The sequence below is a fragment of the Trichosurus vulpecula genome, chromosome 1, assembly GCF_011100635.1.
Source record: "Trichosurus vulpecula isolate mTriVul1 chromosome 1, mTriVul1.pri, whole genome shotgun sequence".
Lineage (NCBI taxonomy): Eukaryota > Metazoa > Chordata > Mammalia > Diprotodontia > Phalangeridae > Trichosurus > Trichosurus vulpecula.
The window spans coordinates 258,448,634-258,463,104 of NC_050573.1; the positions used below are offsets into that span (position 1 = coordinate 258,448,634).

The 14,471-nt window shown below is 38.9% G+C and overlaps 1 protein-coding gene across 6 annotated transcripts in view; it reads left to right on the plus strand.

Annotated features, from left to right (window-relative positions):
• Nucleotides 1–14,471, plus strand: part of DTNA (dystrobrevin alpha) — a 341,889-nt gene that overhangs the window by 203,967 nt on the left and 123,451 nt on the right. For all 6 annotated transcript variants that reach the window (XM_036753027.1, XM_036752990.1, XM_036752997.1 and 3 more), the window contains one exon: nucleotides 10,096–10,309. In XM_036753027.1, coding sequence (XP_036608922.1) covers nucleotides 10,096–10,309 — 214 coding nt within the window. The remainder of the gene's footprint in view (nucleotides 1–10,095; nucleotides 10,310–14,471) is intronic.

Here is a 14,471-nt window from a genome sequence, read left to right on the forward strand (position 1 = left end):
AGCTTAAGAACCTCACATTTTGAAATTCAAGGTATGTTACTCCTTAAAGTAAAATATTGGGTCACATTGTTTCCTTTCTCCCCAAGCTGGGAGAATTAAGCCTGCAACATGGAAGACTCTGAGACGCAACATTTGGTAGATCCTCATCCCATGACACCCTTTAGGTGGGACAAAGAAGAAGAGCACAATTTCACATCTTTCTTAGCAAGTCTTCAACATGGAAGACTGTCAGTTCCAACCCTTGATAGACCCCATCCCATGAGCATCTTTTATGTGGGACTAAGAGGAATATTTCAGTTTTGTAGTGTTCTGAACAAGTCTCCTTCCCCCCCCCCCACCCGCAGCTGTGAAGGATCTAGCAGCTAAGATGAGTGCTTTATTTCTCTTTTTCTTTTATCCATATCAGTGATCCCCCTCTATGGTCCAAGACAAGTGGGACTTAACTATGCAGAGTATGTAAATGTTGTAAGGTAGATGTCAGTAGGAATGCTACTTCAGTGATAGACCATCATGATGCTTGCCCATATTACCAAATTTTTCATACAGTTTTATGTATTTTTAGCAGATGTCTAGAGACAAACTATACTTGTACAATAATTTATCAGTGGCTTTGAGAGGAAAGGAGATGATATGGAACCTTGATTTGGCCAACACTTAGAATTTCTCTTACTTTTAAAAAAATATCTTTTTTTATAAACTTAATCATAAACAGGCATTTTACATATATTTTTATTGATGGCTTTTTTACATCACAATAGTTTTCCCCAGTATTCTTTCCTCCTCCCCCTCCTAGAGAGCTGTCCTATATAATAAATAGTAATTTTTAAAAAAGGAAAGAGAAAAAATCAACATAACTTATCAATAAATCAATGGTCAACACTTGTAGAACTCCTACCTCCCCTCTGCAAAAGGTTGAGATGGGAGTGTCTTCTCAACTCTCTTCTTCACAGCCCTACCAAAAACAAAGAAGAACACAGAGGATAGTTAGATTGAAAATAGGAACTTCATGTGTATGTGTGTGTGTGTGTGTGTGTGTGTGTGTGTGTGGTGTAATACTTAACAAGGTAGTAGTAACAAAATTGTTCTCCTTGTTTCTCACTTGTTCTTTATGGAGTGAACCTCCTCAATCTTCCTCAATCAAGTCTGCTCCTTCTGATTTTGACAGTCTCCTATGTAGCTTAAATCACAGGGCAGCATGCAAAAGGAATGAACAAGGTACAGTGAGACTGTGCTCTCAGTTAACATTAACATTTAGCTCATTTTCAAGTTATAAGTGTTGCAGGAGAATTAGGAAATTCTACCACTGTCTGCTTCTTTCCCCCATTTCCTTTCTTGAGGATTAAAGAAGGGATACGGATAATGGCAACAGTGTGGGAAGGGGCTACATTTCCCATCAGACTTTAAGTCAACGGGGCATGAGCCTGATTGGGACAATTCTCTGGGAGCCTTTGAAATTAAGTAAGAATCTGATTGGTAAGAATAAACTCCTGGGAAGATAGAGGTTTCCTTTGGGAGTTCAGGAATGAATAGAAAGACCCAGTGGTAATGTAATACGGCTGTGGTGGTATTTAGAAACCAGGAATCCTGGAGTATTCCTGAGGCAAGTTACCAGGGACATGCTAGAATGCTATGATACTGCCAGGAGAAATCTTGAAGCAACAATACCAGGGATGACTGCATATAAGCCTCAAATCCCACATGTGCTCGTTCTGGTTCCAGGAAGAAAAAAGAACCTTTTTCCCATTTCAAGGGGATGAGTCTCGGAGAAGCTGTTTTCCTAGAGCACTCTGGCATAAATCAGACCTGAGGTTTTGTCCATTTGGGAATGAGTTGTATTCATTTGGTGACAGAACACATTTTCTGCCTATTTCTTTCATTTTGCAATTCTGTCCTGATGAAATATTTTACTACCTCAATGCATGATTCTTGCCTGGTTTATTAATAAGGTACAAGTTAAACTTAGTTGACCTTTGAGACACAATATAAGCCAAGTTAGGTGGCTTACCAGACAAGATAAACTTCAATCATTTTTTAAAACCCACATTGAATGTCGAATGAGTTGGCACATGGGTTACATAAAGTCTCAACCTTCTCTCCCCTCCTCACACCTTTCCTCATCTTCTCTTTGATGGCAGATTGATTGTGTCTAATTACTACATGTGAAAGCCGAGAGTTGTTTTACCTAGCTTGGTAATCTTAGAATAAACCTTTTTTATTGAATTGTAAAGAAAATAGTCTATCAACCTATAAAATTAGAAAACTTCCATTCGAAGGACAGTGTAGGAGATTAATTACTGTGCAGAATACATCTGTGCATTTTACTTTTATTGTTGTCACTGTTGAGTCCTTTCAGCCGTGTCTGACTCTCCGTGACCCCATTTGGGGTTTTCTTGGCAAAGATACTGCAGCATTTTGCCATTTCCTTCTCCAGCTCATTTTACAGATGAGGAAACTGAGGCAAACAGGGTTAAGTGACTTGTCCAGGGTCACACAGCTATCACGTGTCTGAGGCTAGATTTGAACTCAGGAAGGTGTCTTCCTGACTTCAGGCCCAGAGCTCTATGCACTATGGCACCACCTCTACAACTTATCATGTGTGGGAAGTACCAGTAATGATACAGTATCAGTAATGATGCAGTTTCTAAAGGCTTGGACATACTTTGGCATCCTCCATATCATATAGTACTGTGGTTAGCAGCTTTTCAATATACCCCTGTTGAACAGCTTTTCAAAATGTTTAACAATCATTAATTCCACTCCCCGTTCCCCATTATACACATAAAGCTGTTTCTCCACACGTTTATACTTTATATGAGATAATTAGGAGTCCTAAGCCCTTCTCTGACTACCCTGTTCTGCTTCCTCTGGCTGATGCTCATTAATCAGCCCTTATGGCTGGTTCTCCTTCTCAGGTGAAGTCAAGCTTTCTCACCTGCTTTTCCATCTGGTGCCCAGGCATTGTCTCCTTCGCATTTTATATGCACAGAATAGTAACTTAATAAAGGTTTGTTGTTAAGTTGAATTTTCGTCCTCTCCGTTCCCTTCTAACTCGGAACATTTTGTAAGTATACTTGAACTCTCTGCCTTAATTTTTAATATGACTCAAAGTTCTACTATGTCTTAGTAATTACAGTTTACAAGAAATACTACTATTATTTGGTGATAAATGCATATGAATGGTCAAACATTATTCTTTAAGAATATATGTTCCTTGCCCATGAAATGTTTCCTATTAAGCATTACTTGACAAATTGTGTTGTTTGTGTATGAGTGTATGTGTGCATGTTTTACTTTAAGGGCTTAAATAGACATATTGTACAGATTTCTCAGAGTCCGGGGGTGGTTGGTACTCTACATCCTTTGGTGTGTATTCTGACAAAATCAATATGATGTGTAATGTAGCATTAAGATGGGTACAATTTAGTAAAATATGTCTACTGCCATCTAGTGGTGAGTGGTTGATTCTGCCAATTCATTTGATCTAAGTAAATTTTATTACAGGCCTTTAAAATGAGATTTTTTGCTCAAAGGCACCAGAAAAAAAAAGTTCAAACTTTTTGTCTCTCAGACTGGTTCATTTTTCCAGTGTTTTGTTCTATAACAAACCAAAATATTTAGTGCAGTGTTATTTTGATGCTAAAGAAAGAAGAGATCTTGATGCTTTGCATTATCAAACATAGAGAAAACCTTATTAAATCAGGCTTCACTGATTCAGAATTTTTGGCAATTCAACCACATAGCCGAGGTCAAATGCTGTATTTTTCAAATATTTTATATCCCTTAAACCACCTAGAAGAGTGATGAACACAGAATGAGGTGATAAACAAACAATATATTGCTCAGTGAATGGGAGTCAGATGGGGGATGAGCTAAAGCTTCCTTGTACTTGGAATACTCTTCCCAAACAGTGCAAATGGCCATTTGGAATGAGATTACAGAAAGTCACGCTAAAATTCCAAAAGTGGAATTGGCTGTATTGGTAGGGAATTATTCTCTCCTACTTGAAGTCTTCAAGTAGGGCTTGCACGAGCATTTGTCAGGTATGTTTTAGAGCAAATTCTTGGTCAGATGTGAGTTGGAATAGATAGTCTCTGAGGATGGTCAACTAATCAGTCAGTTACCAGGTATTGAATGGGTACTACAGACCACAGTCCTGTATTAGGCACTGAGGATAAAGGTACAAAAAATTAAATTCTCTCTCCATACAAGGAATTTTGTTCTAGTGGAAGAGACAGCAAGAATGTATGCACATACACATATACATGCATATTTATATAGGTATATGTTTATATATGTATGTGTGCATATATATCTACTCCATCTCCATATATACATACATACACATGTATATACACACACATATGGTATTTAAAAAGTCTTGATTCAGTTTTAACCTAAAATTGCAAAAACTGCACTAAGATTTTTGAAACACCCTAATATATACAGTATAAATATAAAATTAATAATTGCATAGTGGTTAATTACAAAGTAGTTTGGGTAAGGAGGGAGGATATTAGCAATCAGGGGGATCAGGAAAGACTTCATGCAGATGAAACTGCTTGAACTGTATCTTCAAGGAAGGAGGTAGATTCTATGGGGCAGAAGTAAGGAGAGGATGTGTTTCAGGCATGTCGAGTGGCCCAGACAAAGGCATGAAGATGGCAGATGGACTGTTATGTGTAAGGGACAGAAAGGAGGCAGTATTTTCTGGATTGCAGAGTGCAGTAGAGGGAGTAATGTCCAACAAGGCTGGAAAGATAGGTTGGGGTTAGGTTGCACAGGACTTTAAAAGGCAATAGAAAGCCACTAGTACTGATAAGGTAGGGGAATCACATGGACAGAGCTATGCAAAAGTACTTTGGCATCTGTGTGTAGAAGGAACTAGAGTCAGGGAGAAATAAGGTAGGAAGACCAATTAGCAAGCTATTGTAAAAATCTAAGCAAGAGGTAGAAAGGGTCAGAACTGAAGTGGCAGCAGTGTGAGTAGATAGAAGAGGTTAAATGCCAAAGATGTGAAGGTAGAAATGGCAAAATATGACAAATGACTGGATATGTAGAGTGAGGAATCCGATGATTGGATATGTAAAGTGAGGAGACCAGGATGATGCCAAGGTTATAAACGTGGATGGCAGGAAAGATTGTGGTGCCTTTGACAGAAAGAGGAGAGTTTGGAAGTAGGGAGCTCTTTAGGAGGGGAAGAGAGAAGACAATCAATGTTGGGCATGTTGAGTTTGACATGTCTTTGAGACATCTAGATTGAAATGTCCAGTAGGCAACTAATTATATGGGACTGAAGCTCGGGAAAAATCTGGTGCTAAATATGTAGACCTGAGAGTCATTTACTTAGAGATTATAGTTAAACAAATGAGTTGGATCCTTTTCCACCCTGAGATTCTGTGAAACAATTAATCAGATAAACCAAATGCAACGACCTGTCAGCACATATTAACATGTAATTGGTATACGTGTTATTATTCTGTGTACTTGAACTCAATTTTATTGCCTTACTGTAAAAATATTTTTATAAGTCAGACTGATCTCCCTTTTAGCCTGACATAGGATTTTTTTCTTATACTGAAATTCCAGAAGCTATTTATTTTTTCACAGCTAATTGAGAATACTTAGTTCTTTCACTATACATATTTAGAAAACTGTCACCATTGATTTGTTTCTGTTCATGAGTTGGCTTTATGAAGAACACCAGGTTGAACGACCTTCCTTCTCCATTGTTTGTAGGCATCCCTTCTACTTTGGGGAGCTGGAGATTGACAGACACAGGTCCAGTAGGATCCACTTCAGTCAGGTCATGACTCATTCAGAGGCCTCCTGTGATGTCAGGGATATTGATGACAGCAATCTAGATAGAGTTTTTAATGTACTCCCTTGTAGACTCCAAAACAAAAAGGAGTCCTATGATTTTAAAGCACCAGGGTTGAACTCAAAATTCTCCTGGGTTGTCAGTCAGTCAACAAGCGTTATTTATGTGCCTATTATGTGCCAAGCAATGTGCTAAGACTAAAAAAAAATCTGGATTTCTCTAGCCTCGTGGCTAGTCCAAAAACAAAACATATTTTAAAGATGGGATTTTTTTAAAGGCCAATTTCCCTGTCCCCTGAAGGATTTTTCGCTTGTTTCTTTGCTTTTTTGATAGAGCCTAGTCAAGTCAAACCTCTGCCTCAGCTTCCTCATCTGTAACATGGGGATAACAATAGCACCTACTTGTCAAAGTTGTTGGTAGAATAAAGTGAGATAATATTTGTAAAGCATTTTTCAAAACTTAAAGCAGTATGTAAATGCTAACTCTTGCTGTTTTTAGTATTATTATGAACTTGTCCAATAGGGAATAGGAACTTGAAGTTGCTTGAGCTATCCCAGTTCTTGAGAGTTGAAAGATTCCTGATTTTATATACATCTTGGCTTTCTTCTTCCATGCATAATCTTATGGAATATAGGAAATGCTTCATTTCTCATCATGATTTTTTTATTTCTTTGTTTCAACACTAAAACTCAGTAGTATTATTTCTTCTCCAATAATGAGAGTGATAATTGAACCCCATGGAGGGTTGTGAGAAACATTGCCTTTTTCTGCCAGTAGCATAGTTTTTTTTCTAGGTAGTATGGCAGCTGATTTAAAAAAAAACAGTGTGAGGCGGTAGATAGCAAGCCAGCCTTGGAGTTGGGAAGACCTAGGTTCAAGTCCCATCTCTGATGTATACTAATTGAATGGCAGACCCTAGAAAAGTCACTTAACCTCTCAGTGCCCATAGGCAACTCTCTAAAACAATCATTGCACACTAAATTCCTGATCTAGATTGGTAGAGGGACTTTACTCACTGAGAATTCCCTTTATCAATAAAATCACAGGTCCAGTATCCCACCACAACCACTCCCCTCACCCTGAAAAAATACAATAGGTAGAGGAGGATATATTCTGGCTTGTCTTTAAGCTACTGTCGCTTCCTGAGATCATAGTATAGTGATGAGAGGCAGGCAAATAAGCAGGAAAAAACAAGGGAATTTGAAAGAACTAAAGGAAATTAAATCAGAAGAGTTCTGATAAAGTAAGCGAGGTGGAGTACAAGTTTCCAGGTTCATAGCCCTCCTGTTATTAGATAGGAAGGGCAAGATGCAAAAAGATTAGTCATGAGGGATGTGGAGGCAGAAGAGAGAGGTGTTCAAGGTCAAAATATATATTTACTGCTTCATTGTATGAGTTTTCTTTTTAAAGAATCCCTACTGATCTAAGGATCAGAACTGAAAAGACCTCAGGAGACGGATGAGAAAATGTTTGAGAATGCCTCTGAATTAGATAGGTTAAAGAAAAATCAATCATTTTAAAATGAGACTTTTTTTATAACTACTTTCTGAAAAAAAATAAACCTGTAAAGATAGCCTTGTTTAAAATGTTAAAACCAGAAGATACGTTATTGAGCGAGGAAAAAAATTAAAAGGTCCAAAGGATTTGAGACGTTGTATTCAGATAATCTTTTTCTGAAAAGTTTTACAAGTAGGTCACAATAGGCCATGCACAATCGCTAACTCATTTTCTTGACAATATTTGCAATACGTAGTGTCAGTATCAAACCTGAACTCCTGAAGTCAAGTTAGCTATGACATGGGCACCCAGCAATCATTCTCACATAATGCCACCCTCACTCAATATATTTCTAGGCTCAGAGAGAAATATTGAAGAAATCTATCTTTGATGATGGGGGCTTAAGAAATTCACACTATTGGATGGGCAAAATTCTCTTAAGTACCAGGATTCACCCAAGAATATGGGAGTGAGAAACCAGCTTTTTTCTGCAGAGGTAGAAAGCATTTGCTCACTTTTGTGATAGATCTTTCTAAATTGAGAAATGATAGGGTAGTGAAGGAGGTTGTCCATGGAGAGGAAAAAATGGTAAAATTCACCTTTTCTGGTGTACAAGTAAACATGTAAAAAATAAGGAGAAAGGAAATATGATACGGTGGAAAGAATATTTTATCAGGCTGACCTGGCTGGACTAGTCGGTTTAATTTGTATTTTTAAAAATCAGATTATACCTAAAATAGTTTAAAATTTAAAAAAAAACATATAGCCTTATTTTGTTTAAAAAGAGATAGAAGTATCTATTGTTAAACATTGCAACTTACATGTCTTTGTTTTGAGTGATGATGGATTTTATCACCCTGATAAAGTTTAACAAAAGTATATGAAATATTACGTAACTTGTTGAACTAGGAATAATTTACCTCCTACTGACTTCACAAATAACTACGTCGGTTCAATTTCAAAAAACAAAACAACCAAATTATAGTTTAGTTGTGTAATATGACCTCAATATCAGTGTAAGTAAGTATATGTGTGTATATGTGTACCAGTGACTACTGACCCCGCCCCTGCCTGAGAGTCAGGTATATCAATTTTGCTCCTTCCTCAAGGTTCTTCGGTACCAGTAGTGTAAGAGCGTTTGGGAATGTCTAGACGCTGTCATCGTGTCAAGTCCCCACTTTGTGTTCCCTCAGTTTTAATGGGTCCCTTATGCCCCAATTTCATTCGACCACTTAAGAGATTAGCTTTTACAAAAGGATATTTACTTTAAATGTATACTAAGAATACGCATATAAACATCCCCCCCCCACACACACACACACATGAAAGAGAGCATAATCATATCATCTCATTGACTAGAAAGGGGAAGGGGATTAAGGTCACAGTTTAAAGTTTCCTATACAACTTGGCCCCACCAAGTTCCAAATCTAACCCCCCACGCCTTGGGTTGGGCATGCAACAGCTTTTGACCTGGCATCCTACCTTCAAGTTTCCTGGCCCAAGTTCTAGGAGAGGGTGGGTGGGTGGAGACTGACTCCATCACATGATGCAGGTCAAAATCCCTAGTCCACTTCCTAAGACTAGAGGGTCCAAAGGGAAAGGAAGAAGAGAGCCATTCCTCACACCTGACATGGTGCCTAAGCTTCTGAGAAACAGCACCTTCACCCTGATGGACACACTACTGGAAACAGAGAAATAAACTCTCTCCTCTGAAGACTCCAGTGGCTCCCTCTCTCCACCAGGATCAAGCACAAAATCCTTTGACTTTCAAAGCCCTTCATTAACCTAGCCCCCTATCTTTCCAGTAAGCTTAACCCCTTACAGCCCCACTCCCCTGCTACCATATACTCTGTGATTCAGGGACACTGGCCTCTATGCTGTTCCTTGGACAAGACATTCCAACTCCTGACTCCCGGCATTTTCACTACCTCGAATGCCCTACACCCTCATCTCTGCCTCTGGCTTCCCTGGTTTCCTTCAAGTCCCTGCTAAAAATCTCCCCGTCTACAAGAAGCCATCCCTGATTCCTTCCTTCCTTTCTAGTACCTTCCATCTGTTGATTATCTTCAGTTTATCCAGTATGTAGCTTGTTTTCCATAGTTGTGCACATGTTGTCTCCCCTCAATGGACTGGGAGCTCTTTCAGGCCAGGGACTGTCTTTTGTCTCTCTGTATCCTCAGCATAGTTTCTAGCACATATAAATGCTTAATAATTTTTTTATTTACTAATCCCCCAGAGGGTTCCCCAGATTAAAAATCCATGTTCAAAATATAAAATGAATCTTTACACTGGCTGTCTTGATACATACATACAAGATAAATTAGAGATACTTAACAGAAGGAAGGTTTTAGCATTAATGAGGATCAAACAAGAAGAGAGCTTAGAGGTTATTTGATCCCAACTTCATAACCTAGGTAAGAGCCCCTTCAACAATATCTTAAACAAGTGTTCATTTAGCACCATCTTAAACACTTCCACTGATGGGAAACTCTTAGGAGATATCCCATTCCATCTTTAGACATTGTCAATTATTAAACATGCCATTAGCCGTAAGAAGAGAGACAGATCCTAGACTCTGGAAGGAATAGGAGTGAGAAAGAGACCTAGAGAGAGAAAGAACACATCCTGTGTTCTTTAACAGGATGCTGGGGAATAATACTAAGAAAATAAGGAACTTGATTCCTGAAGGAACCTACCATAGTTGGAAAATTCGGTAAATATTTTCTAAAAAAATTGGGGTTTTTTCATGAACTTGTTGAATCTCCTTTGATTATGTACAGTACATCTGGTGGACATTTGGAACGTCATAGAAGCTCTGAGGGAAAACGCCCTGAACAACCTGGACCCAAATATAGAACTCAATGTGGCCCGCCTGGAGGCTGTGCTTTCAACCATTTTTTACCAGCTCAACAAAAGGATGCCAACCACTCACCAGATCCACGTGGAACAGTCCATCAGCTTACTGCTCAACTTCCTGCTTGCAGCCTTTGATCCGTAAGTTCCCTCACCAGTGAGTCTTAGTTTTCCCTCACCGTTCAGTCTTTTCCCATGCGTTAGGTTTGTTGCCTAACATAACAGACCAAAAAGACGATGCGTCTTTCTTTTTTCCCTGCCTAAACTGATGCCAATTGTAAAAATAGCAATATGTGACATTTATATCATGGTTACAAAGCAATTGCTACATACTGTTTTATTTAATTCTACCAACCCTGTGAAGTAATAGAGGTTGCATCAATATCATCATCCCCATTTTTCAGATGAGAAAAGTGAGGCTTAGCGAGGTCCAGTGAGATAGATAAGCTTATGTATTCATTTGACAAAAGGCACTACAAGGTGCAATTCAGAGAATGCATAAATGTCAACGTTGTCTCCAAATTCCATCCTCTTTCCGTTATACCACGTTGTCAGAGAAGTTTATGGGTTTGAGAGCAATAGACAAAAATACCTGTTGAAATATGGAAATAAAATACAATGAAAAACTAGCAGTTGTATTTCATGAGATAAACTTTAGTGCCTAGCACTCTACCCAGATATTTGAGGTAAATGTTCAGAGGAGCTGTGATGTCATCAATGTGGAAAGTTCCGGGCATGGGAACCCCCAAAAGTCATGTAGACCAGAGGTGTCAAGTGCACAGCCTGCAAGCATTGTGTCTATCAACATTCCCCAGTGCAGGAGACTGAACCAGATTAAAATGTAATTGGGAAATATTTTACAAAAATAAAAATACAGTAGAACATAGCTAATGTGAGTTTTTCTAAGTCATTATGGGGCCACAAGGATCCTTATGTGTAGTTTAATGGCCCCATTTCTATTTGAGTTTGACATCACTGATATAAATAAATTACAGCTTAACAATGACTTCATTGAGAAGTCCTTGGGAGTTGTTTGGGATACATAGAAGTTGAATAAATTGTCCAGGGTCACACAACATCAGAGATGAGATTTGAACTGAAGCCTTCAAGTCCAGCGTTCTATCCACACTACCCTACCTGTCTAAACTAGAGGCTATATAACATCCAAAAAATATTTTGTGCCTGCCTGCTTGGAGGGTGAGTTAATGAAGCACAGTAAACTTTCCTATCAGCAAATTAACTTTCCTGTCTTCAGCTCCTCATGTACAATGATATTTGGGGGTTCTAAAATAATGAAACCTACTTAGAAATTCATGGAAGAAAGGAGAGAAGGATTCTTGGTGACCTTGGTGATGGTGACGATGACATGTTAAAATGCGTACAATGATTGGTTTCACATACCATCCATGAAACTGGTCTCCTTCATTAATACTCATACTTCATAGATTCATAGAATTTGAGAGCTGAGAAAAACTCTAGTGATAATCTAGTCAGAACCCCATTTTATAGACAATGGTGTTGAAGTCTAGAAGGGTGGTGTACCCCAAATAATGTAGCTGGTCAGTAACAAAGCTGGAACTAGAACTCTGGCTTTCTCATCTGAATCCAGGACTATTTCCAATGTGACACACTGCCATGATATTTAATAAAAGTAAATGGAATATGGAGTGTACCCTAAATCCACATGATGACCCTAGAATTTTAAGGGGGATCTTTCAAACAGCCCCTCACCTTTCCGTACTCTACTTGCTGTCTTGTATGCTAAAATAGAGATCCTTGCAAAATTTCTACCACTTCATCTTGAGAAACACCCAAGGTTTTGCTTGATTCAGATGTGTACACACAGCACATAGGGGTATTGTGATCATTTCCAGAGAGGGTGTTCCAGCTTGATTTTTATTCCTTTATCCACTTACAAAAGCAGCCAACTGACATCCAGCCTCATAATGCAGTAATGAGGTAATTACTGTTCAGTTAGACCAATGTATGCTACCTTCATGAATTCATATTTTGAGGAATACTTAAGTTGAAAATAGCAATTTCAAAATAAGCATTTCACCCCAGCTTGAGAGTCTCCTTGCTTGGTATTGTGTATCCTTCAGAATAAGATCTACTGGTATAATTTAGTCTCCATGGTAACAGAGTGGTGGGGCAGGGAGAGAAGGCGGTTGGGTTGTTGCACATGACAAGGCGGAAGAATGGAACCAAGCCATGGTATCGCTATAGCACCTTCCACTCCTGTCCTCTTCACAGCAGTAGCCCAGCATCCCTGGGTCACGCCACCAGTGTCTCCAGGGTACTTATCTTGATTTTGAGTTGTTTATTAATGTGACACAATAGGGAATGAAAAATGTAAATTTGTGCTAAACCCTGAATTCATGCCACGATGACAGTTGTCAGGAGCCAAAATGGAAATCTTCAACCATGCTAAGAGTAAGTGGTAACCACTGCACAGATGTAGGCAACAGAAAATGAAATGGAGTTTGTGTGTGTGTGTGTGTGTGTGTGTGTGTGTGTATGTGTGTGTGTGTGTGTGTGTTTAGGAAATAATACCCTGAGAAGTAAGGGATGGAAGGCACAGAGATAGAACTAGCTATCTTACTGAATCTTTCAAATGCTAGGGCAAATTTTTTTTGAAAAAAATAAGCATTTATATGTTTTTTTGAAAAGTGAGAACTATATAGTCCATTTAAATAATTTTAAAGGTAATTTCTGATACACCTCTAGGTGAAAAAGAATTCAAACATAAGCTCATACATGCATACACACAGAGAGAGAAAATGTTATTTCCTTATCTACTTTTTTCATATATAAAATACTAAGTCAGCTTTCCCCTAATATACCTTCCCAGTTTCCCACTACATCACGAATCAGCTAGACCTGGCAATGGATTAGATTGCCAAGGACAGGGTAGTGTGAGAGGGGGTAGCATGTGAGAGTGAGGGGGAGACAAAAAATATGCTAAGCTTCCTAGTCACAGTGACTTGGAAAATGGTAGTGCCATTAACTGGGCAGCTAGCAGATGTGCAGATGATACCATTCTGATGGCAGAAAGTTAAGAGGAATTAAGAAGCCTCTTGATGAAGGTGAGAGAGGAGAGTGTAAAAGCTGGCTTGAAGCTTAACATCAAAAAAAAAAACTAAGATTATGGCAACTGGTCCCATCACTTCCTGGAAAATAGAGGGAGAAGAAATGGAAGTAGCGTCAAATTTTATATTGTTGGGTTCAAAGATCACTACAGATGGTGACTTCAGCCAGGAAATTCAAAAATGCTTCTTGGAAGGAAAGCTATGGCAAATCTGGACAGCATACTAAAAAGCAGAGATATCACCTTGCTAATATAGGTCTGTATAGTCAAAACTGTGGTTTTTCCAGTAGTAAACGTATGGTTGTGAGAGTTGGACTATAAGGAAAGCTGACTGCTGTAGAATCAACACTTTCAAATTGCGGTGTTGGAGAAGACTTTTGAGAGTCCCTTGCACAGCAAGGAGATCAACTCAGTCAACAAAATTAATTCAGGGTATTCCCCGGGAGGTCAAATATTGAAGCTGAAGCTTAAATACTTTGGCCACCTAATGAGAAGAGGCAACTCATTGGAAAAGACCCTGATGTAGGAGAAGATTGAAGGCAAAAGGAAAAGGAGATGGCAGAGGATAAGACAGGTGGATTGAGTAATGGAAACAATTAACATGAACTTGGACAGACTTTGAGAGGTAGTGGAGGATAGAGGGGCCTGGCATGCTATGGTCCATCAGGTCACAAAAAGTCACACGTGACCGAATTACTGAACACCAACAAAGTGCCATTAACAATAATCAAGGGGAAGAACTGATTTTGGAGTTGGGGTGGTATTTATGATCTTGGAAAAACAAAAACTTGTGGTTAGAGACAGGGATTTCAATGTTAAAAATCTTGAGGGTGGAACCATTCTGAATGATGTCAGACAGAACATGGTTTTACTATTGGGTGGAGTAGAGATGGATCATAGAATCATAGTTTTAGAGCTGAAAGGGCCCTCAGAGGCCTTTTAGTTCTACCCCTTTATTTTATAGATGAGGAAACTGTGGCTCAGTGATACTAAGCCACTTACTCAGGATCTCACAGGGAGGGACTTGAACACAGATGCTGACTCCAGAGTTAGCATACTCTCCACTGTACCACAGCCTCTCCTCACTTGTGTTGAGATTTGATGGTCTGAAGGGTCACCAACATATATGTTAAAATTCTTGGATCTCCTGGTGAAAGATGAAGTGGAGGGGAAGATTGTGAGCCAAGCACTGAAATCTTTGAGGAAGCTAGGAAA